The 26,491-nt window shown below is 48.4% G+C and overlaps 1 protein-coding gene and 1 long non-coding RNA gene across 9 annotated transcripts in view; one reads left to right on the top strand and one right to left on the bottom strand.

Moving 5' to 3' along the window:
- The window catches only part of TBX5 (T-box transcription factor 5), a 37,774-nt gene extending 12,169 nt beyond the window's left edge, over nucleotides 1-25,605 (bottom strand). For 2 of the 8 annotated variants that reach the window (XM_085509582.1, XM_085509586.1), the window contains exons 1-7: nucleotides 23,721-23,773; nucleotides 20,298-20,473; nucleotides 18,996-19,090; nucleotides 16,305-16,424; nucleotides 15,572-15,719; nucleotides 13,573-13,725; nucleotides 6,199-6,290 (exon numbers count right to left, since the gene is read on the bottom strand). In XM_085509582.1, the coding sequence (XP_085365708.1) occupies nucleotides 6,199-6,290; nucleotides 13,573-13,725; nucleotides 15,572-15,719; nucleotides 16,305-16,424; nucleotides 18,996-19,090; nucleotides 20,298-20,473; nucleotides 23,721-23,745 (809 nt within the window). In that variant the 5' untranslated portion in view covers nucleotides 23,746-23,773. Of the gene's footprint in view, nucleotides 1-6,198; nucleotides 6,291-13,572; nucleotides 13,726-15,571; nucleotides 15,796-16,304; nucleotides 16,425-18,995; nucleotides 19,091-20,297; nucleotides 20,474-20,624; nucleotides 20,834-22,017; nucleotides 22,093-22,893; nucleotides 23,149-23,720; nucleotides 23,774-25,382 lie in introns of those variants that run through there. The other 6 variants (XM_015878483.2, XM_015878482.2, XM_015878486.2 and 3 more) reach the window with 6 other exon arrangements.
- Nucleotides 21,721-22,623, top strand: LOC146759690 (uncharacterized). The gene is made up of 2 exons (XR_014931989.1): nucleotides 21,721-22,018; nucleotides 22,129-22,623. It is a non-coding gene; the product is annotated as an uncharacterized LOC146759690 (long non-coding RNA).
- Nucleotides 25,606-26,491: the final 886 nt, after the last annotated feature.

Below are 26,491 nucleotides of genomic sequence, written 5' to 3'. Positions count from 1 at the left end.
AATTGGTATCTAGAAAGGATTCAGAGGAGGAAGTTCAAGGAGGTCTTCTAATCTTAGAGTTGTAAACCTCTTTGGCCTCTTTACACTAATAAAAACTGTGGAAAATGATAAATGTATCTTCACAGTGCGGCATTCAGTTCTCTTTCCTGCTTATCACTGTGTTGCAAAAGAATAGTGAATTTTCAACATATTTTCATGTGCAGACTTGAAGTTCCCCAGTTTACAAGTCATTCTATAGTAAACATAGCTAGCAGACAAAAATAAAAAATTAAGTCTCTCCATAAATTCAGTTTATAACTGCGAATCTTCTCTGTTACAACATCCAGTCCCTAGTGGCCCTAAGCAAATGATTCTGTTATGGCTCCTCTGATACTTCTGCAACAAAGCAATGGGTACCAGGCTCTTCAGAGCTGTTGTAGTAACAGTAATGAGAACATGGGAAGAACCATTAAGTACCAGGTCCCAAAGATAATACCAATATCAATTTGAGGTCAGGATGAGACATGACATGGAAGAGAATTTCCCCATGGTTGTATGCTGCCGTGTTTTCATAGCATCCTTTGGAGCCTCTAGGCTCAGCACCATCTACATTTTCCTTGTGATGACAATTCCTACCCTCAAGGCTGACATACAGTGTATCAGTGGCCAATATCACATTCCTCTTCTCTCTTTCTAAAGCATCATAAGATTTAAGTCATCCACTCAGCACCGATGGATGCAGTGGTACAGGATCAGACCCTTATTCCAAATGTGCAAATACAACTTGAAGGTATTTGATTTTGCATTACCCAGGCCACCAGTTTTTGTCCTTTCTGCTGAGATTTGAGCGTAGGAAAGAAATGTAAGTAAGCCACAGAAGATATAGAGAGGAAGAGAATATGTCACTGCAATAAGTATAACATCTCCAAGGGAAAAATAATAATAATACCAGCAAACAATTGCCAGTTGTCACTGTGCATTCATTTCAGCTTATTTCCAACACACTGTAATAAAACCAAACCTCTCTCAGGAGACTGTCTGGAGAGTCTGAGGTGGATAATCTACAGCGTGAGAGGACTTAGAGAGAGGGAGACTACTGAGTACTTCCTTCAGTCTTAGCACAGATCAAATATGAGCATGGGGACTGCAGGGCAGCCCCACAGAAAACAGTGTCCCAGACTAGATGTGTACTAAAATAAGTCCAGATATCCAGAGAAATATGAAAAGCAGCAGGCTCCACCAGCACATCAGATGTCCTGACCTCCTCTCCAGCATGTGAAGGGGCCAAATACAGCTGTTCTGGGGGCATGTCTATGCCAAGTACCATTTCCCCTGTCACTCAGTGTGTGGCACAAATAGCCCATTGCAATGAACCCAAAGAACTAACAGAGAAATTGCTAGAAACCCAGAGCTCTTATCATCAGGCACATGAAAACCTGGAATGCCACAAATACCGCTCTTCATGTAACAGGAACACAGGAGGATATGGAAAATGGACGTTGGCCGGAGGCAAAATCAGCAGGCATCGATGTTGGGCAGATCTACAGATCGGGTCCTGCTTGACAGATTCAGTGGTGGGGGAAATTACCTCTGAATATCTTACTTTAAAAGAATGGTGGATACCCTCCAGTAAAATCCACAGAGCCTTATTCTGGATTTCATCTGAATCTCATCAAATTCTGCAGAATGTAGTTCAGGCCCATGGTTTCCACTGGGGTTTTGACCAGGAAACTTTCCTCAGGGACATTTGCTGGAGGAAAACAACATCTCTCCAACAGATGTTACAACCCTAAGTCTAGCACTGAAAACGCTTCATACAGCATGTGGCCCTTGGGACATTTCAGTGATGGAAGATGGGAAATGAAAGTGGATGTAAAGATGCAAAGAGAACATGCCGTGAGAGTGAGGTTGTTTGTGGTGGACTAAGACCTACTTGCAGGAGGTAGAAGAGGGCCCATCAGTCCAACATGATGTCAATATCCTGGGGTGGATCAGATTTTTAGAGCCTATAGGCTCATCCATTTACTCTACAGGCAGCCAAAAATGCACCATCTTCTCTGTTGTACCAGTTCTGAATCATGGCACTGTTTGTATATTCTATGAGTCTGGCCCAGTTTCTGCTCTCTGTTACACCAGGAAATATTTGGAATAGTTCCCCTGGAGCCAAGAAGATTACTGTTGATTGATGCCAAAGGAAGCAAGCTACGGCTCAAGCTCCTTGATGGAGAAAACATATCTATAGCACTGAGCCACATCTGTAAGTCACACGGCCACTCTGCCCTTCGCTGAGTGCACTGCTCTGGGTCTCACTTAGTAAAGGCCCAGGGCAGCCACCACAGGAGCTGAGAGCCACCCTTCCATGTCATCATCTTTCCACTCAAAAGCTTTCCCAATGAAGAGCTTCAACAACTAATTGCAGCAACCCCAGTGAGCAGTAACCAGGGGCTGAGATTTCCAGAAGCTCTTCAGCACCCATAGTAATCAACACAGACAATAGGAGTTGCAAATGATCAACAAAGTTGGCTGAAGGGTTGAACAGAATGGCTCTGTCACAGCACTCTAGCCCCAGACCCACTGACACTTCTCCCCTGCTGTCTCTTGGCAATTACAGATTAAAAGGATAAATAAAAGCCACAACTTGCATGACAACCTCCCAACTCATTCTGCAGTCACCGTCTATTATAAGCACAGCTCCTCTGACTGTCGTGCATGGAGAATTGTTAAGGGCCAAGTCCTACTCTGGCATATGCAATTCAGACCTCATTGTCTCTGCACAAGCTTCACCCTCAGTGGATTTCTGCTGTGCATTTTGCTCTTTGTCCCCACCAAATTCCCCTTGGCACTGGCAGGAGAGCCGGAAGGGATTTCTGCAGCACAGAAACAGATCTGAAAGGACTGCTTCGCCTGATATTCCCAGCATCACAACCACATGATTCTATTCACCTGATTTATGCCTTTCAATTGCAGCATGACCACAGGATGCAGATGCAGTTTAACATATTCCCCATGCATTTTCCTGTAGTATGTTGGTGGGTTTTTGTTGGTTTTTTTTCCTAAAATAATCAGGAAGGAAAAAAAAAAACAAAAAACTGATCTCACTCTTGAAAAAAAAATTGAGTTAAAAAAACCATGTTGTTTCAGAGCACTTATCCCATCAGAGAAACTGCTACGGGTCCCACGTGCCTCAGGAAAGAAGGGAGGAAGTGAACTTATGTCAGAAGTCTGTTTTCGCTGGAATTGGGATCTCTCTGGAGCTCAAGGCTATTCACTCTGAATGAAATCATCTGCTGCTGAGAGGCTCAACAACACTCCTGAATGAAGTTTTCTACCTACACGGACTTTTCTTCTGGGAAACCAGAGGGGAAAAAATCATCACACAGGTCTTGCAAATAAGAGCCACAGAGACGGCTGGGCTCATGCACATCCTCATCTGCCCCACGGAACACCCATCCCTGGGGTGCTCAGGACAACGTGCTGCTCTTTCTTGGCTGCAGTGCAGAGGGAGATGGAGGGAGAGCCTTCAACAAGGCACCCGAGGCCTTGCACTGAACTCACACTTGGCACTCAAATTTGTCTTTCTTCCCTGCTTTGTCTTCCTCCCCCCAGCCACTGCTGTCTGCCATCAAAGGGGAAAGAATCGCCATCACCAAGAGCTTCTATACACCACTGCAAATTGAGCTGAGCAAAATAATGTTGGACCCAGCAAGCCAGCCTTTCTCTTGTGCTTGCATCTGCTGACAGGCACAGCTCTTCAGGCCCAGGTGGAGCTCCTCTCTCATAACTCCAGCTTTTGAAAGTTAGGCATTCACTCTAAGCACATCATTCAGACTGCAGGCAAGGCAGGGAGGGTCCTTCAGCCCAGCTTACTCCCATATCACTCACGTCACTCATGTTACCACCTTCTCAAAAGCAGTTCTGCTCTCTGAAAGCCCCTTTTGCACAGAGGAGACCTAGAAACCCAGCCCAGCCAGGTATCTGGTATCTTCAGCCAGTTGCTGCCATCAGGTTCATGCCCACAATAGGGTCAGTGCTGGGAGCTCATCACAGGGCTTGGGTCTCCCTCCAAAGCTTTCCCAAGACATACAGGTGATGGAGGTGAGAAAGGGAGTGCTCTAATCATAGCTGGTATGGCATTCCCCAAACCCACCATGCTCTGAGCTCACACACCTTGCTGGAAGGATTCCCTTCCTCTAGGCCTGCTCTCAGCTCTGAAATGTCCCTCTGCACTGGAAGTTAGGACACAGTGAAGAAAACAAAGGTGCCTAGGCTTTCCTCAGCATGAAAAATTTATTTACTCCATGGCTACACCCCCTTAATGAGATGATCAGTGACCTGATGAATGTCAGGTCACCGCTTCCCAGGACTAAAGGCTATGTGCTGGTTTGTAAAAGTATTTATTTTTCCCAGCTACATTTTTTTTCCCCTGTAACGAAGAAACTGCCCTAAAATTATGCTCTCTGAGAGCACACGCAGCCATCATTCCCCAAAGTCTATGTATCAGTTTCTGCCAGCCAGTTAAGAAAGCAGCCTCACTGCATGTGTGTATACACACATACATTGTATTTAAATATATATTTATGTATGAAACATAAAACCACAGAGGTAGGCCGAACTTCTCTAACATACTCAGTGCTGAATGGTTATTTATCTCACATATACATCATTTGCATGTTTTAATATATCAATACATTTTGTAGGAGTTGTGATACATAAAAAGTCCACAAACATGAGTGCTTATTTGCCTGTATTTACAACCCTGGATGGACCTTCATCATAATATAATAAGCTGATCCTGCTCTCTTGTTAAAAAAATGACATCTTTGTAAGTGTGCAGAGCTATCTCCATGTAATCTGTACAGAGAATAAGTTATTAAGGAAGCAAGTGAAAATTAACACTATGGATTTTAACCCTTTCAATGTCAGGTCTGAGCATGTGTGTTTATATATTCCAAGTGTTTCTGTTCACTGTATCAGACTATGACTGCAGGCCCCACAGAAATACACCAAGCCATTTTTAGCACAAGCTCAGCATGGCACGTTGCCATGCTCTTCACATGTCATGAAGTCCTTCTAACAGTCCTCGCTGTTTTACCTCTTCCCTCCCCCCTCCAAAAACCCCACAATGAATGTATACCTTCAGATCTTCCTATTGGCCCTAATGAAAGGTTATGGGTGTTTTGAATAAGGTTCTGGATTTTCAGGATTACAGATGTCATTTGGTGCCCGCCTGTTGCATGGCTGTAAGATCTATAGGTCACCAACTGTAAGACTTGTGGATCTACATAGACATCAGCTCCCAAGACAGCAGCTACCACTTACAGCCTGGAGGGATCAGCTCCAAGTTCCTGGGCTGCCTGTGGGTGAATGCCTCCAGAAGCCCCTACAGCCCTCTGCTCAAAGCCAGCTCCACTGCCTCCAGAGAATAAGGGATCTAAATTACTCCTGCATTCCTGGATGGAAAATGCTATATTGAGATTCTACATCTGTCTTAGGTGTAATCACGGGTATGGCAAAGTTCCTGCAAAACATTTGAACCAGGAAGTAACTTGACACATGTATGAAGTTCCAAGGCAAGTGAAACGCATGAAGTTAATTACCAGCAGAGCCTGACATTTAGAAAAAGACTTTAAACAGGATTTTTAAACAGGATTTAGGCATAAGTTTCAGCCTACATATTTACATCCAAAACGGAGATCCAAAAAGACCTCTTCAGCCACCTGGCCCTGGAGATCCCAACATTTTCCAGCACCATCCTGTTTCACCCTGAAGCCACCGTGTCTATATCCCTGCTTTGAGAATCCAAGACTGACCAGAAGACCCATCCTTCCTGCCTAAGACCCTGTGAACATCAGAAACCAACACAGTGCACCAAGTCTCCGGGATGTCTGGAGAATCCTTAACAAAATTGCACTCAGAATGGAGCTGAGGCCTTTGGCTCTACAGCATTGCCAGCTGGGGAGAAAATAACCCTCAACTCTTCTGCAATAGCCCTTTGTCCCAGTGGCCACAAACCTGCCTCTGCAACCCAAGCATTAAAACTGGAGTGGGTGTTGGCCTCACGTTGCAATGGTATTTCACCAACCTGGGGTAAAAGGCACAAGAAGATGCCAGAGAAGGGACTGTCACCATGTCCTTGTTTGCTCACCCACCAGTGATACACAAAGCAGAGCCTGGAGATCTCATAGGGCTGGGGATCTCCATGATGGAGGCATGCATTACCTCTGCATCCTGGACATCCTGTGGAGCTCCATGTCATCGCTGCCGCGGAATCCTTTTGCAAAGGGGTTGTTCTCAATCTTCAGCTGAGTGATCTGAAAGGGACAAAACACAATGAGTTCATCGCAATTCCAAGGCACGGACAGGGAGAGAGGGGATGTTGTTTATTAAACCCAGGCCAGCTGGGATGGTGGGGGAAAAACGCTTTCGGGAACTCAAGTCATCCTTCAACTCAGGCTCGGAGCACTCCAGATGGGGCTTCCTCCAGCTCTCTCCACTGGAAAAATATCTCTTGTCAACAGCATCTCACTTTCCTCTGGCTTGCCCCCTACCTAACACATAGAATTCTCACCAGAGGAAAGCTGCTTTCTGAAAGTTCCATGTCATCTTTTTGCTGCTGGGATAGAAAAGGCTGCATTGAGCAGTGGGCTGGTGATGAAGATGGCATTGCCCAAACAAATTTTGCTAACACCAACAGATATGCTTTCATCTGTGCATAACCATAATCAAAACCTCTCCAGCCACAGAAGCCACTCAGCCAAGGCTCACCCTGTCTGATTTCAGAGCTGCTACTAGCACCCCAGGAGCACTGCAGCTGACATGCCTTCCCCACCCAGCTACATACCTGCAGCCACAGATTAGGAATATTTCTCTCCCAGTTCACTATAGGACAAATTAAGGGGGTCTGCTTTGCTCAACTAGTTAGCTGCATTCGGAGTCTAAACTTAGCAAGCGTGAACTGACCTCAGTCACCTAACTTTGGTCTTCCTGCAACATCAAACTTGAACATTTAAAGCATCTGCCATAGAGAATGTCCCTTTATCCAAACCAACTCTGTTGCAGAGGTGCAGTCTTCTCCTTCCAGTACCTCCCCTGAGGTCTTAGGTAAAGACACAGATTTTCTCACCCTCAGGCTGACATTAAAGCAGATATCACCTGTGGACTAGCAACACTCCCCACCACACTTATGATCTTCTATGAGCTCCTGTTGCTGTGCCACATTGCTGCAAGCACTTTGGTGGCACTGCAGAGAAGAGCTGAGGCTGGATCAGGCACACGCTGTCCTGAGAACCAGCCTGGATCAGCTGCTCCTCCAAGCTGGCATGGCAAAATGAAGGCAGCATGAGTTTTGGCTCACTTGACAAAAACACATCCATAAACTCACTGCTGTATGAAACAAATCCGTCTGCAGCACGCAGCCAGGGTCAGCAACCAGGGAGCATCAGCCTTACAGGGAAAGGAGATGGCCAGCCTCTGTGAAAAGCCTCATACCAACATTCAGCTTATGTTATATCAAATACATAGATGGCAGAGGCGGCAGTTTCCCTTCTTCCCTTTCTCCATCACTGCTGGTCAGTCCAAGCGCAGGGCCAGTAGCAGGGAGAGCCCTGTGCTTGGAGCAGCTTCACGCACTCACCGTCCAGTGAGCCAACGGGAAGGGAAGACCTCAGGAGTGATGGAGGGAGAACAGAGAGAGGTTCATGCTCACCAAGCCGAGCACACACAACTGGACCCACCTCTTTGCCAAAATTCAAAGAGAGAAATCTGGCCTGGCCAGTGTCAATAGCAAACCCTGCCAGGTGTCTACATTACCAGCTCATTTTGTTTTTTCTCATCGTATAGCATATTTTTTTCCAAAGGCTAGTTGTTTACTTGACTTTTTTTGCCTAATTCAGACCCAGATCTCACACAGCCCCCATCACCCACGTACACATGTCCCCATAGGCACTCCCACTAAGTCAGGCCCTAATTCGCATCATAAACAGGCACTAATTTTTTTGTTACACATTTCAAATTTCAAGGAGTAGACTGAACGAAATACCTATTCGGACCAATCTACCATTTGAGATGTTGTCTAGCAGTAAACCAGTGATATATTTTACAATTAAAAGCCCAGAACTGTTAGAAAACTGTTAGAAAACTGCCGTGGATGTTGCAAAGTAACTGCCTATCAGTTTCCACCGCTGAGGCAGTAGCATGTAATAGGCATTATTCAACTTGTGGAAGGTTCCATTTAATCTGCATTCTGAAACTCGCTAAATGTATGGGTTGTCCTCACTCGCTGAACCCAATGGCAATATTTGCTTGCATAAGTGAAGTCCTTCACGGAGCGAGGATTTACAGTATTGGCACTAGCGCACAACCGTACAAAGGTGCAGATTCATCCCATCCTAACCAAAGGCTCTTTAACCAAGGTGCCTGCACAGAGGACCTCAGCTCCCGGTGTTCCTGCTGGAATCAAGGGAGGAGATGGGGAGTGCTGGAGGGCAGGCAGGCTCTGGGGTGGGCAGTATTGCCCAAATTCACTCTGCTCACTAAAGAAGAAGCCACCAACGTGAGCCCCTTAATTAAGCATCTCAGCTAACTGCTCTTTTTGACTAATCAAGCCCTCAGTCCCCACAGAATGTTGGCAAAATATGATACAAGACCTCCATCTTGCAAAAACATTGTTTACTACTAGAAACCTCCTAACGCTCTTTGGGAATGCCTAGAAATAATGGGATGAATGCATGCGTTGATTACAGAAAGCCCCATGTAGATCACCTGGAACTGCAAACGCCCTAAAACAAAGGATCTGCTGCGCTGAAGGGATCTAAGAGCTCTGGAGTACAGAGAGCCCTAAGTTAGGTCTGAGCTCAGAGGTTGGCATCCTTCAAATGGGTTTCCAAGTGGTTTCTTCGGATAATACTTAGGGGCATCAGCTCTAGTACAGAGTCTAAACCAGTTTTAGGGAAAAAAAAAAAAAAAAAAAAAAAAAAGAAAAGAAAAACAAAAGAGAAAAAAAAGGAAAAATAGAGAGCGACCTGGTGAGCCTCTGCTTTAGAAAACAGCCTCTGGAAGGTATTTTGTTTGGCTGCTTTTTGTCTGACTTCTAAACTATTCAGAAGTGGAAAAGCAAACAAATGGGTGGAAATTGCCTTATTCTGTATCTGCTTTGCCACAGCACAACTCTGTTTAATTGACTGTAATTCATTGGGGGTGGGGACCAAAAAAGCTGTCAGAAAGTCAAGTGACAGTGACATCATAAATGCCACATCCTGCAAGGTCATTAAGATGGAATACTTGGGGCTAAATCAGATAGCACAGATTCAACAAAAACGTAGCGTTTTGTTTATTGATCTGTTAACTCAAAGAAACTGATGGCAAAGTTATGTTTATATGGCCACTAGTCGCTAGTGCTGCTGCAGACGCCTTGGTGACAAGCATTTTCCCAGTGCAGCCTTCCCTATCTACACTTCTCAGTGCCTGTCTGATCTATGGGTTCATCTTCACTTCAATGGGAAGCAACAGTTCCCACTGAAATCTCAGTGCCTCTCCTCCGTACCTTTCTCTAGGCTAACTGACCACAAAGCACATCTGCTGAGACATTTCCAACAGCATCTCTTGCTCCAGCATAAAACTGAGCTTTGCATCAAGCTAGGTGGAAGAAATGCACACTCTTTGTATTTTTCATTCTTTCACAGCCATGTATTTACATGAATTTGAGTCTCTAGATTCATGAGCGCTGCTACAGCCAGGGTCAAATTATCACTCTGTATTGATAAGGTTTCTCTTCATTGCTTCTAACTGATAAACTTTGTTAGTGCTGAGATGTTCCACACTAGATGCTCTGGTCTCCTTTCTGTTTATGTACTTTCCTATCAACCAAACCACTTCTACATTTTCTGAGCACCACAGCCAAGGGGGACCACACTGCTCTGACCCTCTGGAGGCTATTCCAAAACTACTCCAAAGCTGGGCATGTTGAAAAATCCCCACAGGTGCTGGGAGTAACCAGGAGGCTGAGTTCCAGGCTTGAAAACACAGAGCCTTTTTCTTCTGTGCTGTCACATACCCCATGTGGGAACCAACTCAGCGTGTAGGAGAAAGCCAAACCAGAGCAGTGTGAAGGGAAGGATTGGATGAAGACAAGGTGGCTGCTGAGGCTGTATGCATCTGGCTGGGGCAGGCAGAGCAGCTGGATGGGGAATGGGGACTGTAAGCCCAAGGGAAAGGCTGGCGGGGTGGGGAAGAGAATACTGAACCCAGAGGGCAGTGAAGGAAATGGGAGGGACTGTGAGCCAGTGACTGGTCAGAGCAACTGGTGTGAGACAGAGGGGCCCATTGAGAAGCTGATGGCTGTACTGGAAGGCAGGGACAGAAGTCAAGAAGAGACAGTGCTTGGGTGAGGAGGAGGTGGGTCAGAAGATGGGAGAGGGTAAGAGTGGGGAGAGCTGTGGTGCCCAGGGTCACCTCAGAGAGAAGGCACAAGCCCAAGGACCCCAGACCAAGCAGAGATAGGCTGGGGGACAGGACTGGGCCAAGCCCCTCTGCTGAGTCACTCCATGGGATACCAGCTGAACCATGTATCCGTGGCCTCTGACATCTTGAAGTGATGGATGCAGTCCCCTGCAATCCAACCAAGAGAGCCAAGCTCTGAAACAAAGCATCCTGAGCCCCAGGAGCTGCCCTCCTCAAAAGAACAGAAAGCCTTCCCTAGGTTGTCCACATCGCTGTGATGCCTGCAGCATCCCAGCTAGTGCTGATATTACCCAAAAGGAATTTGGGCTACCGAGAATGATGAATAACTTGGGGGGAAAAATCAGCATAAAACCGGATATCCTGAGGGAAGGAAAACCAATATAAAGCCCAAGTCCAGCTAACAGGAAAGTAAGTTGTAAAAATTAATGAGAATAATTGTTGTGAACTCTTGCTTTTGAAAGAACTCTCGAGAGGGCAGAACCTTAATTATTTCTGTCTATTAGGGTTCATTTCCTAGTCCTAAGTAGAGAGCTAGTACCTAATTACTAGTAACACAACGATTTAAGCTACAGCAAAGCGGTGCTTAACTGTAGGGGAAGTTAATATTTGGGAATCAACCCGACTGCAAGCACCCATTGTGTAAATGGCAAGGAAATAAAATGCGCATGTAACCTATTTTAACACCTTGATATTTCTGGGGTTGTTTTTCGGGGCTGCAGTGAGGGGGGAGGTGACTGACTCAGCTGCTGACAAGTCCACTGAAAACGTTACAAAAACATTCTTCGTGGCTGAGTTCTCCTTTTGGGGAGCGAGGTGGGGAGGGGGAGAGCCCAGTGGGCTTAAATATCTTTGCATGCTGCCTTAAATATCAGGGGAAATAAGCACAAGCCCTGTATTGCGATTGCAGCTGTGCTCTCGAAATGAATGGACTGATCCGCAGTCAGACAGGTATTCCTGTAAGCTGTATAAGCATCAACTCAAATGCTGTTACGAATAAGTCACACAATTAATACTGCAACATACTACAGCATCATGCAAGTAGTTTTTGAAAGCACACACGTGTAAATTAGTATGTGTGCCCGCATGTAAAATTATCCATGTAAAACAAATCGCTGTATAAAAATGGTGTATAATTGCACGGACAGGAGGCTCTGTGTGAAGGGTGCTCTATGGGTGATAAATGGAAGTAAGAGGGGTGGCAGTAAGTGGGTATGAATAGGTGGTGTACAGAGAGAGAAACGTGAGGATGGATGGACAGACCAGTCCTTCTTGCTGAGCTCCACAGCCACAGCCTGTGATCATTTATGGCAACAGAAAGCAGAACCCAAAAACACACTCAGCCCCAAAAACAACCCACTGTGACAGCAGAACTGGGGCTTGTGCCCACAGAGCAGCCCTACGTGTGACAGACGTCACCATTCAACACTGCCAGCACCAGCTGCACCCTGGTGCTGTGCATTCTCAGCACAGGGGCAAGCTGCAGATTTTATTCCCTTCCCTGGAGGGAGATGCCATTTGGGGTAGATCATTCCCTGGTTTATTTTTATGGCCCTATCTTTCTCAACTGGGGCTTTATCTTGGGGCTCCAGCCATTCTTTCAGTTGCTCCCCCCAATGACTCAAGGCAGCAAGGAGAGGAATGTGGGCGATGGGGGGGGAGGGATGCGAGAGCATGTAAAATGTGTAGGGGGTGTGTAAAATATGTAGTGATGTCTGTGTGCATGTGCATGTGTCTGCAGGGATACGAGCGCATGTGCATCTGTAGAGATTCATGCACTCATCAGTGTGTATGTTTTGACATAGACGGATACGCAGATGTCATTCCTTATCAACCAGATGTTGTTGATTTACAATCAAATATCCCCGCTCCTCCTAATATGGCAGTTTTCCCAAACTACTGTACTTACATGTTTTTGCTTTGCTTTGTTTTATTTGTGTGGTAATTTCCCTCCCCCCCCACCCCCCCCCACCCCCCTACATAACAGTACTATTTTTCTTCAAAGGAAAGCAATTGAATTCAGGCCTGTTTTCTCATAGGGAAATTCATTTAAAGCAAGCGGTATGTCCTGTTTTATTAACTCCCTGATCTATTAATATTATATTCTTTCTCCAAATCCATCAAGCAGAAATTAAACTTGATTTTATAGCATCCACAACGGAGTTATAATTTAAGGCATAATTTGGCAAGGGCTCAACTTGGACTCAGTCTGCTTGTCCTGGCCGTGCCAGCAGCTCCTATTTTAAAGGGCAGGGATGTATTTTCTTTTCTCCCTAGTTACGGTGAAACACTCTTTCTTCTCCAGCCTGTCTCTGCTCTCTGCATCTCCCTGGTCAACTGATGGATGGAGGAAACGCAACCATTTCACGCATGTTTATGAGCTTCCCCATTACATCTCCAGGAAAGTATCCAGAATTCAACTATGGTCTTATATGACCTTTCTCTGTTTGAAAAAAAATAATGGTATGCTTTCACTCTTTTGAGCATAAGAGAGACATTCTACCTGCCCACAAATCCAAGCAAAAACCCTGCTTTCAATGTCATTAGGAGAGCCCTCTCGGAGGCACCCCAAGGAAGCTTAAATTGACACATTTTCATACATTTTGCTTTGTTTTGCTCGGGCAGGAGCTGACTTCAGGCTCAGAGCCTCCCTTCCTGCCAGGGTCTCACTGTCCTCGGTCAGTAGGGATGGAGCCATCCCCAAACAAAGGAACGGAGCACAGCCAGCTGGGGTTATCAAAGCCCTGGCCACAGAGGGGAGCGCCCAGCTCCCTTCTCCAGCACCAGATTACAGCCTTTGACTGATGTGGGGAAAGAAGATAAAACCAACTTCCTCGGTTGGTCGCCTCTACTCTGAGCAAGCCATCCTGTTTGAGCTCATTCCCCCTTGGAGCGCCTTGAGCCCCTTCTTTGGATGCTTTGTGTGCATTGCCAGGAATAACAGAGTGGATGGGGACAGGACAAATCTCAGTGGATGGGGTAGCAGTATGGGGAAAAGAAAGGAGCCAAGACTATGGCAGGTGGGGAGGTGAGGGACATGATGGTGGGGTGAGGAGGACCTCAAAAGGAGCTGTGTAAGGAGGGAGTGAGGAAGAGGAGATACAGTTTCCCAGCATGAAGACCCAGCCCAGCCCTCACCTTGTGATTTTGGTAAGAGGTAACAGCGATGAAGGCAGTCTCTGGGAAGACATGGGTGCAGAAGGCGGTGTTCTTGGAGCCGAAGCCGTTGTTCTCATCCGCCTTCACAATGTGGAGCCGGGGCTGGTATTTGTGCATGGAGTTCAGGATGATCTGGACATGGGGAGAAGGAGAGGAGAGACCGTGGGAATGGAGGGGGCAAAACTCAGTGCATTCCCAACCCATATAACCTTGTGATGGAGAGAGGAGGCAGAGAGGGACCCTCAGTCTCTTCCCCAAAATATGAAGTGGGGAGCCACTTCAGGACTCCCCAGAAAGGATGGGGGAGGGAACATCTCTCCAGAAAAACATTCCTCACACAGACAAGGAATCCATCATGGACCTTAAAACATGTTTCCACAATTGGAGGGGGCTCTCTGCCCTTCTTAGCACCCCCAGCACGAGTACCTCAGTCTTCCCAGCAATCCAACAAAACAAGGGGTGAGAGGCAGAGAAATCTGAGTGTCCGCGCCCTCACCATGCCACCCGCAGAGGATGGGGCAGGAGGGTGGTGGGGAGGGAAGTGCTGCTCTCAAGATAAAAAGCGGCCTCTGCTCCGTACTGGGTTAATCTCCGGGGGCAGTGGCGGGGATGGGGACGGTGGGGAGGGGGGGGAGGGGACCCGCGCCGATAATGACCGGACCCTGGCGACAGCGAGACGCAGCGCGCCCCAACGCCAGACCCCGACCGCCCTGCCGCCTCCCCCGTCCCGGGGGTTTAGGCAAATTGCTTTGACATCCGGGAAAGCCGTAGACATCAACGGTGAACGATCTAATGGTTTTTAATTTCATTACCGCGACTCTAATTGAGAGGCTCCCGGTGCAGCTCCGCCTCTGAAGTCTCTCTATTGTCCCAGCGGCCCGGCTCTACTTGCAGGGACTCCTCCCAAGAGCCGCCTGCTCGCAGCTGGGGGTGCTTGGCCCCTGGACCCGGCCGGATACCCCCCAAAATCGCCCCCCTCCAAGCAGCATTTGCAAGCATCTTAATTTGTGTCCAAAGGGAAAAAGATAAATAAATAATACATAAATAAACCAACAACCCTGAATTGAAGAGCGAAAGTTTGGCTTGGACAGTGATGCTCAGCTCTCAGGTGCACTGAGGGCTGGTTCAGCCCCCTTCCCCCTGCCGAACAGGATTTAGGAACACGAGCTTTTCGGAGTAAAACAGAGAAAATAGAAGGAAGAAGAAGGGGGGGGGGGAGAAGCTCGGGGAAAAAAATAATAAGTGAAACTGAAGTGCTGAAATGAGACTGGAGAAAAATGCGCTCTTGGAAAAGGATGTTGGGATCTGGATTCATATACTCTCTTAAGTAATTATATATTTTTTTATAGAGATATATATTTATAATTCATGGACACATATGTGGGTTTGCTCAGAGAAACCCGTGCCTTTGCAGACCTCCGAAGGTGGGCTGCTGCTGGCTGCAGAATTCACACAAGCTAACAGGGCCCCTTGGGTCCAACAATTGTTGGTGGGATTTGGCTTTTTTCTTTTTTTCTTTTTCTTCTTTTCTTTTTTTTTCTTTTCGGATCGAGGGGTCCACGTGGCTTTAGGTCCTATTTCCTCGAATAATTATGCCTGATTGATTTTTATCTTTTAGCTAAATTCATGGAAGCTATGAGCAGATTTTAAGGCTCTCAGACTCCCCTTTGGGTTAAAACCAGGTAGCTAAAGCATCACTGCTGTCTGTAATCAGTTCCCACGCAGTGCTGTGAAATAAACCTTTAAAAAATGGACTATGTATTCTCTTTTTTTTGGGGGGGGGAAGGTCGTAATTGGGGCTCATTCCGTCTTACCAGGGGAGAAGGTAATACCCCACCCAGATAATGGATTTAGGCTATACGTTCGGTGGCTCTGGCAATGCGGTGCCACTCTCAGGGACAAGGTTGCGCGGGACCCCGCGATCGCCCTGTGAAGCTCGGATCCTCTTCCCCCGGCCCCATCCCAGCCCGGTACTCACATGTCCGAAGGGGTCGAGGTGGTTGTTGGTGAGCTTGAGCTTCTGGAAGGAAACCAACTGCCGCATCCAATGGGCTCCGGTAGCAGGGGAGTCGGGGTGCACGTAGAGACGTCCGGGCATGGCCGGCTCTGCCTTCCCAGTCACGGACCTGCGTGGGACAGAGGCGCTGAGCTCCCACCCGTGGGGTCCCCCCTCCTGCCCCCAGCACCGTGGTGCCCGGCGGTCTTCGGAAAAACAAAAAAAAACAAAAACAAAAAACAAAAAAACAACAACAAAAAAAAAGACGTTTACGGACACACACAGTGCGCGGAGAATTAATGGAGATCTTTGGCATTTTTCCCGTCGAGATGGCCGTTTCCCCATTTAACCCCATCCATCCTCCTTCCTAACTACGGACACCCAAACCAGGAGCAAAGAAAACAAGAAAACATCTCGTATTCCTCCTTCAGCATCTCCCCTCCCGGAGACGCTGCAGCCCGAAGCGGCACCAGGGTAGCCATCGATCTCATCGTTAAGATGGATTACAGGTATTGTTCGCTAATTGCAACATATTGGCTCTCTCTTTTATTCCTTTGGATATTTTTTTCGTGTTCTTCCGCAGAGGTGCGTCCCGAGACACTCAGGTTCAGCCCAGCAGCCAACAGCAACATCTCCCACCCTATGCCGTCCGGGGTCGGGCAGCCCGACACGAATCAGCGTTCCCTCCCGTTCCCCCCCACCCCTGCGTGCGTACCATTTATTATCTGCAAATTTGTATCTGTGGTCATCCGCTGGTACAATATCCATCAACAGTATGTATTTCGTTTTTGGATTGAGTCCAGTGACCTTCACTTTGTAACTGGGAAACATACGCCTATAAAAGAAAGAAGTGTGTAAATATAAAAGCAAAGGAGAGAAAGTTTCCCAGGGTGGATCTGTGAGTTGCGTGTGGTTTGTCCGAAGGTGGAGGGGCCCTGCAGCCAGGCGGGGGCACATACTGTACGGACTGGGGGGGGTGCGTGGGGGGACAGGGGACTTTGTGAGGCGGAATCGTAGCTGCGATCCCAGCGGGTTGGTTTCTTCACCTACTCCTCAGTTCTTCTATTTATTAGCGTTTCTTTCGCCAACGCTTAGATTCTTAATAATAATAATAATTTTAATAACAATAATAATAAATTTAAACAGATCTGGCCGCGAGATCCTTTGGAAGCAACTTACTTTCCTGTTTGCTTAAACTGTTGGAACAGTAGAGGAAATATGCCAAAAAAAGGAGGTGGGAGGGGGTGGGGGGGGGGGAAGGTGAAAAAGAGAAGAAAATATATTTCTGCAAAGGTACGTGTTTTAAATATGCACATTTTTCCAAAGCTCACGTGTGTATCAACCGCTCTGCGTTCAGACGCTGAAAGAACACACGAGCTCAGGTGTAGCACCGAGGACGCGCATACAGAGACATCAGCAAACACACCTGACAAATACTTGGAAGCGCGCTGATAAACACTGAGGACAGCGGCTTTTCGAAATAGTTTCCATTACTGCACGGCAGAGACTTAAAACACTGGTGTTATTTTAGTTTGAGCTTTCCAAATATTTAAAAATAAAGCAGCTAAAAACATAGCCCTTGACTTAAAACGCGCATAAACAAAAAGCCCCACACCTCTAAAAATACTGCACACTTCTCCGGGGCTCGGGTTCTTATCTATGCAATAGGGCATCTGGGCTGGTGTGTAAATCCACGTGGTAAGAGATGAAGGGGGGAGGCCGGTGACCGATAGGGGGGCTATGGGGATAGACTGAGGGAGAAGAAACTGAATTCCACCCGAACGCGGATCTGCGCGTCCACCACGAACACCTGATCGGCAACGGCGCTACCCCGGGCTTCTCCAGCAATGAGCATAAGGAATTCCATGCAGAACAACAACTACCCTGTGTCTTCCCCGGTGCTGCATGCACTCTCCCCTAAACACCCCGCTCTATAAATGTCGGTTTTATAGCTCTCCAGAAGACGTTCCTATGAGTTACGCTATTTGTTTGAAATCTCAGCAAGGTGGTTTATGTCCGTCTCCCTCATTGCGCTGCTTTCTGAGAGGAAAAAAATAAAAAAATAAAAAATAAAAAAAAATCTGCTTTTCTTCGCTGAGCTCCCGTGTCCCGAGGCAGCCCGCAGCCCGTGTCCCCGCAGGGTCTGGAGGTGGAGGGACGGTGCTGACAGCAGCTCCGCTGTCGCTCATTTCCCGCACAGGTTGCCCTTTCCAGCAGCAGAGCAAGGCGAGCTGTGAGACAGACCCACTCGCAGCGCTGTCTGCAGCCAGCTCTGCTTTTTTTTTCCTCCCTCTCTCCAGGCAAATTTTGGAAGACCACAACAAATACCAGATGACGGAGCAAAATGAAAGTCTGACTTGGCGTTTCTTACTGTGCCTTCGCCTTCTACCTCTGCCATTCTTTCTTTTAAGGATGCGTTTCCCCTTCCACACCGAGCCTCGGGCAGCACCAGGTAGGGCACTTCGTTTCAGGTCGTAGAGAAAAAGAGTCCCGAGCTCGCAGGTGGGACTGCAGAGATCGTTCCGCGGGGTGTCCCTTGACCAGCCCTCAAAGACACTAACATTGAGGATAACGCTAAATAACCTCAAACGCACTCAAATACATCCGCGTACACATATAAATATCTGGTGGATCGGGTTTACTAAGCCGGCCATGGAATCCATTATGCACAGTTCCAATAAAGCTGGATTTGCGAGGCTGTATATTTTTCTACACACCCACGCAGGCGAACACACACATATAGAAATGTGTATCTGGACGCGGTTAGACATGCGTGCTATTTATTTGCGGGCACATCTATTTATGCATCTAAACTGCTACACTATCGGTATATAAACAGTAGCTTAAGACCACATATAATTTTAAATGGGGTGGTGTGGGTGTTCTGCATATATTCGCCTCAAAGAGCGCATAAGAAATTAGAAAGGTCTGGGGGGAGGGGAAAAAAAGCTTTCCAAAAACGCGGAAGGACACAGCAGCTCCTTTAGTTAAAAATAATGGTAATAGGTAATATTAACGAGATCGCCCAGCGAACGGCTCTAAACAAGGTCAGCTTTTGGCCAAGTGGCTGCAATTCGGAGCTTGCCTGGAAGGTTTCCAAAGGCCTGAAATTGGGATTAACGATCCAACTGTTCTGGTTAAGAAAGGAGCCAGAAGAAACAATTTCTTCTCAATCCATCCTCGCAGGGGTGTCACGGAGCCCCGGGCAGCAGCGGGGCTGAGGCCGGGCACCTCCGTTCCACGGTGGCCGCGCACTCCCCGAGCGCACGAACACGCGTGGAGAAACTCAAGATGTGTATCTGTTCAAAACTCTCCCCTCAAACGCGGAGGATGGAGGAAGATTCAGCCCCACGGACACAAAGGGCGTGCAGCCGCCTCCCCCCGCTGCACTGAGGCTGTTTCTTACCTTCCAGCCTTTGTTATGATCATCTCCGTCCCCACCTCATGAAATTTCAGCCACAGCTCCCGCTCGTGCAAAAACACTTTGATCCCCTCCATGCCCTGCAAAGGAGGAAGGCAGAGCCATGAGCACTGAGCCCCGAGGAGGCAAAACCAGGGAGGGAAGCAGCCGGACGGTGGGGCCGAAGAGCGGGGAAGGCTTCCCGGGCAGCGCAAGATCCCGCGGGCCCCGGTGATGTGGGAGCGGGGAGAGACGGCTGGAGCCGGCTGGGAGAAATCTCCCCATGCTGCGATCGGGAGGCGACCGGAGGAGATTCATATCCTTCTGCTGAGTGATTTACACCCGCTTCTGCAGGCTGGGGCCCAATGGCTGCGATCCCCACACACCTTGGTGCTCATCTTTTTAGCCTGGTCCAGAGGTATTTCTCGGAGTGGAGCGTGGGGGAGTCCCGCGGCCTCGCCATAGCCCAGCAGAACCCCTAAACCGATCACACATGACCCCCTAACAATAAAAGAGCCAAAAACCGTGGGGCCATGGTTTCTCCTCTCGGGGATTTACCTCTGGCCACCTAAAGATCCCAGCGAAGCCCTACTCCCCAGCACTGAGCTCTGGGGCCATCTCTGAGCACTGCCCGCAGCCCAGTTCCGCAGTCTGGCCCTGTCCTCCTCAGCAGTGTGGGGACCACAGCTTGGTGGGGCCCGCCGGTGAGTCCACATGTGTAACTGTGACTCGTGGGGATCCCTCAGATGAGACTTAGTGGGGATGTGAGGGGGGACACCGGGTGTGCCCAGCTCCCAGGTGGCTGCGGTCTGCCCAGGTGTGACACCCGTGGCATGTCATGGGATGTGTGGGTGCAGGTAGAGCTGTGTGTAGCCGAGTACACAGGCACAGTGCATTCACGTGTACATTTTTATGCATATATATGTTCATATATAACTTAAATCTACACAGGCATATAGCAAATACAGATATCTGAGTGTGTGTCTGCGTGTGCATGTACACTCAAGTATGGACTGTGCGTGCCTGGCTTTGCACAAGTGGGTCCCTCCCTGTGACATTCACAGTGATTTTTCCCTTCATGCCCCTCCAGCAATCAAACACACCGCAAAGAACTGCAAAGCAGGAAAGAGCCCACCACCCTTTCAACCATCAGTCGAAAGCTTTCCTTCCCGTGAGGCCTAAAATGACTCATTCCTGCCCAGCTCACAAGCAGAACTACAGCTGGGATTGGGGGGAAAACACAGAAAAATGGCCAAAAAAACGAGAGAGGGGGACAAAAGAGAAGGGGGGCTGCGGCCGGGTCCTTACCTGCTGGGTGAAGGCTGCCTGTGGAGAGGTGGGGGCCTTGCTGGTGGTCCCCAGCTGGGGATCTTGCTTGGCCTCAGCCTGCAGCTCCTTGGCCTCCGAGTCAGCTGGCGTGCTCGGGAGTCCAAAGCCTTCCTCGGTGTCCGCCATGTTACGAGCTTCCTTTGCTGAATCCCCCACTGCAGGCACACATCGAGGAGAGAGCAGAGATAAGAGGCACATAAGTAAAGTCTGACACTCAATCAAATATATATACATCTAACTACACACATGCACTGAGCCCGGTGCTGGGCAGGGCGGGAAGGCGAAGCAGCGCTGCCCGCAACTCACTTCTAGCAGCCCGGGGAGGGAACGAGGCCCTTTAACTTCTGGAGAGGGAGAAATAAAGACTTATTTATTATCCCAGCCCGCAAGGGATGATAGGATTTGGAGGTGGGGGATGGGACGAGGGGAGGCGGTATTATTAAATGCATCTTTTGGACAAGGTAAACAGCCGCCTTCCCGCAGTCTGCCCGGCAGCGCACACGGGGCACCTTGCCGCGGGACAGAACCGCTCAGCACACGCGTGGACACGAGGTGGGGCATCTCCAGGGGAGGAGGAAGCGGGGGGGGAGCTGGGTCTCCCCATCTCTCGGGCCGATAATGGTCTTTCTGCGGCCGGGTAGACTGGAACATCCCCCCCGTTCTCCCCGAGAGGTGGGATCCTCTTTCCAGCAGGCAAATGCCACCGCCACGTGATGCCGTTTATATAACCCCAATTTCAAAGAAAATTCAACTTCGTGCACCCCTGCGAAGCGCGACCTTTCCGCCAGAATCAAATAAAACAAGTATTTTATCCATCCTCCAAAATCCCAAAGTCAAAACGCTGTTCCGAACATTTGCAAATCAAGCGGGAATGGACGGACGACACGATTAAAAAACAACTAAAAAGCGTGAATCAGTCCGATATGGTGCAAAGTAACGCGCTCACGGACTACGCGTGCAATGAGCTGAGCCCTAACGGGTGGAAAACTGCACCGGCAGCGCCTGAGAAATCCCCCGCTTACATCTGACGCGAGCAACAAGAGCGAGTTTTAAAGGCGGTGCTTTTTGGTGGAGCTTTGAGGGCTCTATCAGGAAAGTTCCAAACAGGAAAAATAATCAAAAATAAAATAAATAAATAAATAATAAAAAATAAATGGAATGATCTGATAGTAGGTTTTTTTTCGTATGTTTCGAGGTCGGAGTTTTAATATCTTTAAAGAACCTCTCTCGCGTGTTTCAAAGAGGATTCGGTTTTGAAAGGCCAAGCGTATGGAGACAATACTGGTTTTAAGTGCATGAGAACGTTTTGAAATGAACCATCCTTATCCCTGCAACAATATTTAAAAGCCTTTAAAAGAAAACATTAAAAAAGGCAATTCTCCTTTAAATGCAGAGGAAAATTGGGAGTGGGAAGGAGGGGGAGAAAATGCTCTTCCCTGCTAGTGGTGGGTAATATATACATACACGTATATATAATTTAAAAGGACAAAAAAGCAAAGGGATTGCGGGTCCACACCTCCAGAGCTAAAGATCACTGACAGAAAGGCCCCGTTCCCCCCCCCCCCCACACACAGACACACACAAGTTCCCCACCGCTCCCTTCCCACAGCACGGGGCAGGAGAACCGCACCCGGTAGGGACTGAGCGGCCGGGAACCCGCAGACACCGAGTGCAGCCCCGAAGCTGCCGAGCCACAGACCGTAAGGGGTTTTTCTTCCACTCCTCCTCTTTTCTTTTTCTTATTTCTCTTATCCCTGAGCTGCCTGGGGTTGGTTTGTTAATGTTCTCCCCGTTCTCCTTTTTACTACAGCCTCGGAAACCCACACTGCCCATTTGGAATCCATCTCCCTCCAGCGAGGATCTATTCTTCCTCTTGAACCGGCAAGTTTAGGAGGCGGGTTGAGGGGGGGGTGGGAAGGCACGTTTATTAAAACAAAGAGGGACCCAGATATGGCAGCACAGGGCACGAGCCCCACTCCGTGTCGGCGGGTCGGGGTATAATTAAGCAGACTAAAATAATAATAATAATAATAAAGCGAGAGGTGATGGTGGCAAAATACATATATATATCTGTATATATGTATAACCCGGCAACTAAGAGCAATTGGAGAGCTACTGCTTCTGATTTTTTTCTCTCTCTTTTTTTTCCCCTTTAAAGAGCTTCTGAGAAGAAATGGAGCTTGACAGAACCAGGCCGCGATGGCCGTATGAAAAACGCATCCCGCTTCGCTAAAGTAGCACCGAGCTGGTTCACAGTATATATATGTATATATATAGATAAAGAAAAAATAAAGAAGGAAACCCAGCCCACCCTCTCCTTTTGTTCCATACTGCTCTCGCTGCGCCTCGCGCCCCCCGGCTTCTCCCCAGCCCTGCACACCGCCGTGGAGCCCCGGGGAGCGACCCTCCCCCCCCCCCCCTCATTCCGCGTCTCCCGAGGCCTCGCCGTTCCTCGGCAAAGACAGTTTGTGTCTTACAATGACCCCGGATAGCCACTTTCGCTCTCTCTCTGTCGCACACGCGCACACGCATTACAGACACCGACGGACATACATGGCAATGGAAAAGCTGTTACCTTGCTTGTTGAATTCCATGCAATCAACGCATCTCCATATATATATGTATGTGTATATTTTCCCCCTTGGCAATGGAAATTACAATGGGATCAGGCTTCTCGTGTGCATATTTCCTTTTATTTATTTATTTGCGGATCAGCATGTGAAAACCCAGCCTGGAAGAAAAAGCTCTATCCAACGCAAGCCGCCTGCCTGCCTCGCTCTCTCTCTCTCTCTCTCTCCTGCTCTCTCCAAACACTTCCAGGTTGTCAGACGCACCAGAAAGGATCCTGAGACCAAGATAAAGCCCCCACCCCCACCTTTTTCTCAGCCTGATCTGGAAGATGCACTTTTCCCCACCCTACTCTTTCTTTTCCCCTTCAAAATAATAATAAAAATAATAATAATAATAAAAATTAAAAAAAAAAAAAAAGAAAAAGAAAAAAAAAAAAAGGAGGAGGGGGAGAGGACGAGAGAGAGGAAAAAAAAGCCAACGGCACCCCCTAGGAAAAGAAAACGGGGGGAAAAAAAGTTCCGGGAGGGCTGGCAGAGGCCTCACGGGGCAGGTTCGCAGCGCGGTGTTACCGCGGTGCTGCGCGGAGCAGGGCGCGAGGTGCGGAGCGGAGCGCGGAGGGGACGTGGGCTCGTCCAGCTCCGCTCGCCAAGTGCCGGGACCCGCTGCCCAACCAGCTGGGATCCTGCTCCGGAGAGACTCCCTCACCCAGCCCTCCCGCCCGCCCCCTCCCCCCCAAACCTCCTTTTCCAGCCTATTTTTCTGGCCGGCAAACAAGAACAAGGCACAAAGACAATCGCCAAACTCCCCAGCAGCCCTCCCCCTCTGCCTTACCTCCTTCCCTCCCTCCTCCATCCATCTCTCCCAACCAAAGAGAAAATTCAGCGCCTGGGAATATCCCCTTCCCCCTCACCCCTTTAAATAAATCGCTGGCTCCGCTAACCTCACACCATCCCCGTCCCCCTTCGTCACCAACCCCCCCCCCCCCAGCCCTCAGAGGCTGCCCAGAGGTGTAGACGAGAACCCATCTCAATCTTTACTCGCAGAGGCCTCTAAAAAAAATAATAATAAAATTCCGGGGCGGGGGGGGGAGTGGAGGGGGGGGGGGTAGAGGATGTAGAGGAAGAGATCTAAAGTGGACGCTACTGACGCTACTCGGTATGACCTGGGAAAAGGGATGGAACACGACGGAGAGGGACCAAACCCACCAAGGCTAACCCTGCAGTTCGTGTCATCCCCCCGAGCCCCTCTCTCCATCCTCTCCCCCACTCCTCGCCGCTGCCGGCCGGGGCACGCAGCCCCACAGGCTCCGCTCTGCTCAAATAATCAAACCGTCAGCGAGGAGAGGGGACGTGGCTTTATCTGCGTCTTCCTCCTCTCCCTTCTCGCTCTCCTTTTAATGTATTATTTTGAGGGTAAAGTTGAATAGGTCAGCGCAGGGTAAACAGCCTTCCTGTGGCATTCTGCAGCCTGAAGAGAACCAGATTGGCGAGTCGGATTTTTGATAAGACCCGGAATAAATGGCATGGTTTAGATCTGTTCTGCCCACCTTCTTCCTTCTTCCACCCCCTCCCATTTGCTCTACATTTTTTTACATCATATTTGCTTCCAACCTCCCCCTCGCTCCCCCCCCGCCCCCCAAACCTCAACCCTTTTCTGCCTCTCGACCGTTCCTTTTGCATTTCGAGGAAGTTTCAGCAGAGCCACAGCGCTGCTCAGCTCCTCGGGGCTCGGGGACGCCGCAGCCTCTGCGAGTTGCAGGAGAAAGCAGCGGGCGAAAAGTCCGGGGGGTGAGCGACCGGGGGGGCGTGTGTGGGTGTAGCTTGGCATCTCCCAAAGCCCCCCCTCCCCCCCAAGGGCGTGCAGTCCGACAGCTACCGAGGAGAAACAGCGAACTGTAAACGGTTGCAAATCAGAATAATAAAATAACTGCACTTGTAGCCGCGGAGAATTAACCAGCGAGTAGTACTTAAACAAACAGAACAAAGCTTGTCCTGTCTTTCATTATTTTTAGAGGGGAGAGAGCCGAGGAACCCTTCCAAAAACACAAATAAACGAGCGAATAAATCGCGTCGTCCTTCCGCTCGGTGCCGCGACCGCTCCGGCCTCGGCCTGGGAGGGAGCGGGCACGGCCAAGGCTTCCCTCCCACAGCCACGAGTGGGAAATACAAGCAGCAGAGCCCGGCCGGGCTCGGGAAAGCCGGGACGAACCGGGGGGAAGCGGCGGTTGGGAATGAGCCCCTGCTAAATGCAAGTCAGAGGAGAATCTTTCTCAATATTATTAATTACTACTTCATTAAAATACGTTCAAGCAACGAGGTAAAAGATCGCTTACATGGGGGGAAAAGGTTGTTCGCAGCTCGTAGCAAAGGAGAACGCGACCCGACCCTCCCCTAACCAAAAAGAAGGCAAAAGTGGAAATCTCGAAGTTTGCAGAAGCGCCCTCGAGCGCGGCTGCCGCCCGGGGAACGCTACTGGAGCGGGTCGCGCACTCACCTCTGTAGCGCCAAAGAGGCTCGCAAACACCTCGAAGACAAGCTGAAAACGATGCAAATAAATCGAATTTATTTCCGTCTGCAGGTTGGGGGGTGAAGAAGAAGGAAAAAAAATTGCTGGGAAAAAGGAGCGCAAGCCCAGGCTCTCTAGGACTGTAATGTCAAGGCGAGGGAGCCTTCCAGCTAGAAGCCGATTTGTGGTCTCAGACAAATTAAATATTACTGTTTATTACCAGCCATACTCCAATAAAATAAAGAGAGTTCAAGGCGATAGCTGCTATCTCACGAGCTTTGCTCCTATAGGACACGGAGACGTCACCAACCACGCAACTGGCCTATTCTGTCATGGTTGACTGCAGCAGTAATGGAAGGTTAATTTGTATTATTCTCCTCTTTTAAAGCCCTATCAGTGAGATTCCTGTGGGGTGTTTCTTTTTTTCGTTCTTTTTTTTTTTTCCCCTTTTTTTCTGTTTTTTCTCCCCTCCTAAGAAGCCATTCGGCTTTATGCAAAATACACCGAGGCTGCGTGCCTGCATATGTATATAGAGACACGAATATATCACACAACGCACGCACAAGTATATACATGGGTGTGAGGCAATGTGTGTCCTATTCTAGTGTGCATCACCAAAGAGAGCACAGAGTAGCTGGAAACTCCGGGAATATCCACTCTTGGGATGGAAAAGAGGGAAAGGAGTAGCAAAGCTCCCACCTCACCGGGAGCAGCTTAACTTAATCCAGCGGTCCTGGCACTACTTATCTGAATTTTTAAGGAAATCAATTAATAATAATAATAATAATAATAATAATAATAATAATAATAATAATAATAATAATAATACATTGTTGGAGATAAACTTGTCAAATGAATGCTCAGGCGCCTCTGGAAGCAACCACTCTGGGCTATATATAGTAAATGATAACCTGGTTATTTGCACAGATTCAAGTGTGCTTCAGGAACCAATTATTTACTCTGATCTGAAATAATAATAATAATAGTAATAATAAATTAGGAAGTCGAGGTGGTTATTTGCCAAACGAGATTGGCAAGTTAAAAATAATAATAACAATAAAAGAAAAGAAAGAAAGAAAAGCCCCAAACTCCCCAAA

This window comes from Coturnix japonica, chromosome 9 (assembly GCF_054131305.1).
Source record: "Coturnix japonica strain WE chromosome 9, WE-NBRP24, whole genome shotgun sequence".
Classification (NCBI taxonomy): domain Eukaryota; kingdom Metazoa; phylum Chordata; class Aves; order Galliformes; family Phasianidae; genus Coturnix; species Coturnix japonica.
This window is presented reverse-complemented; position numbering and strand designations above follow the sequence as displayed.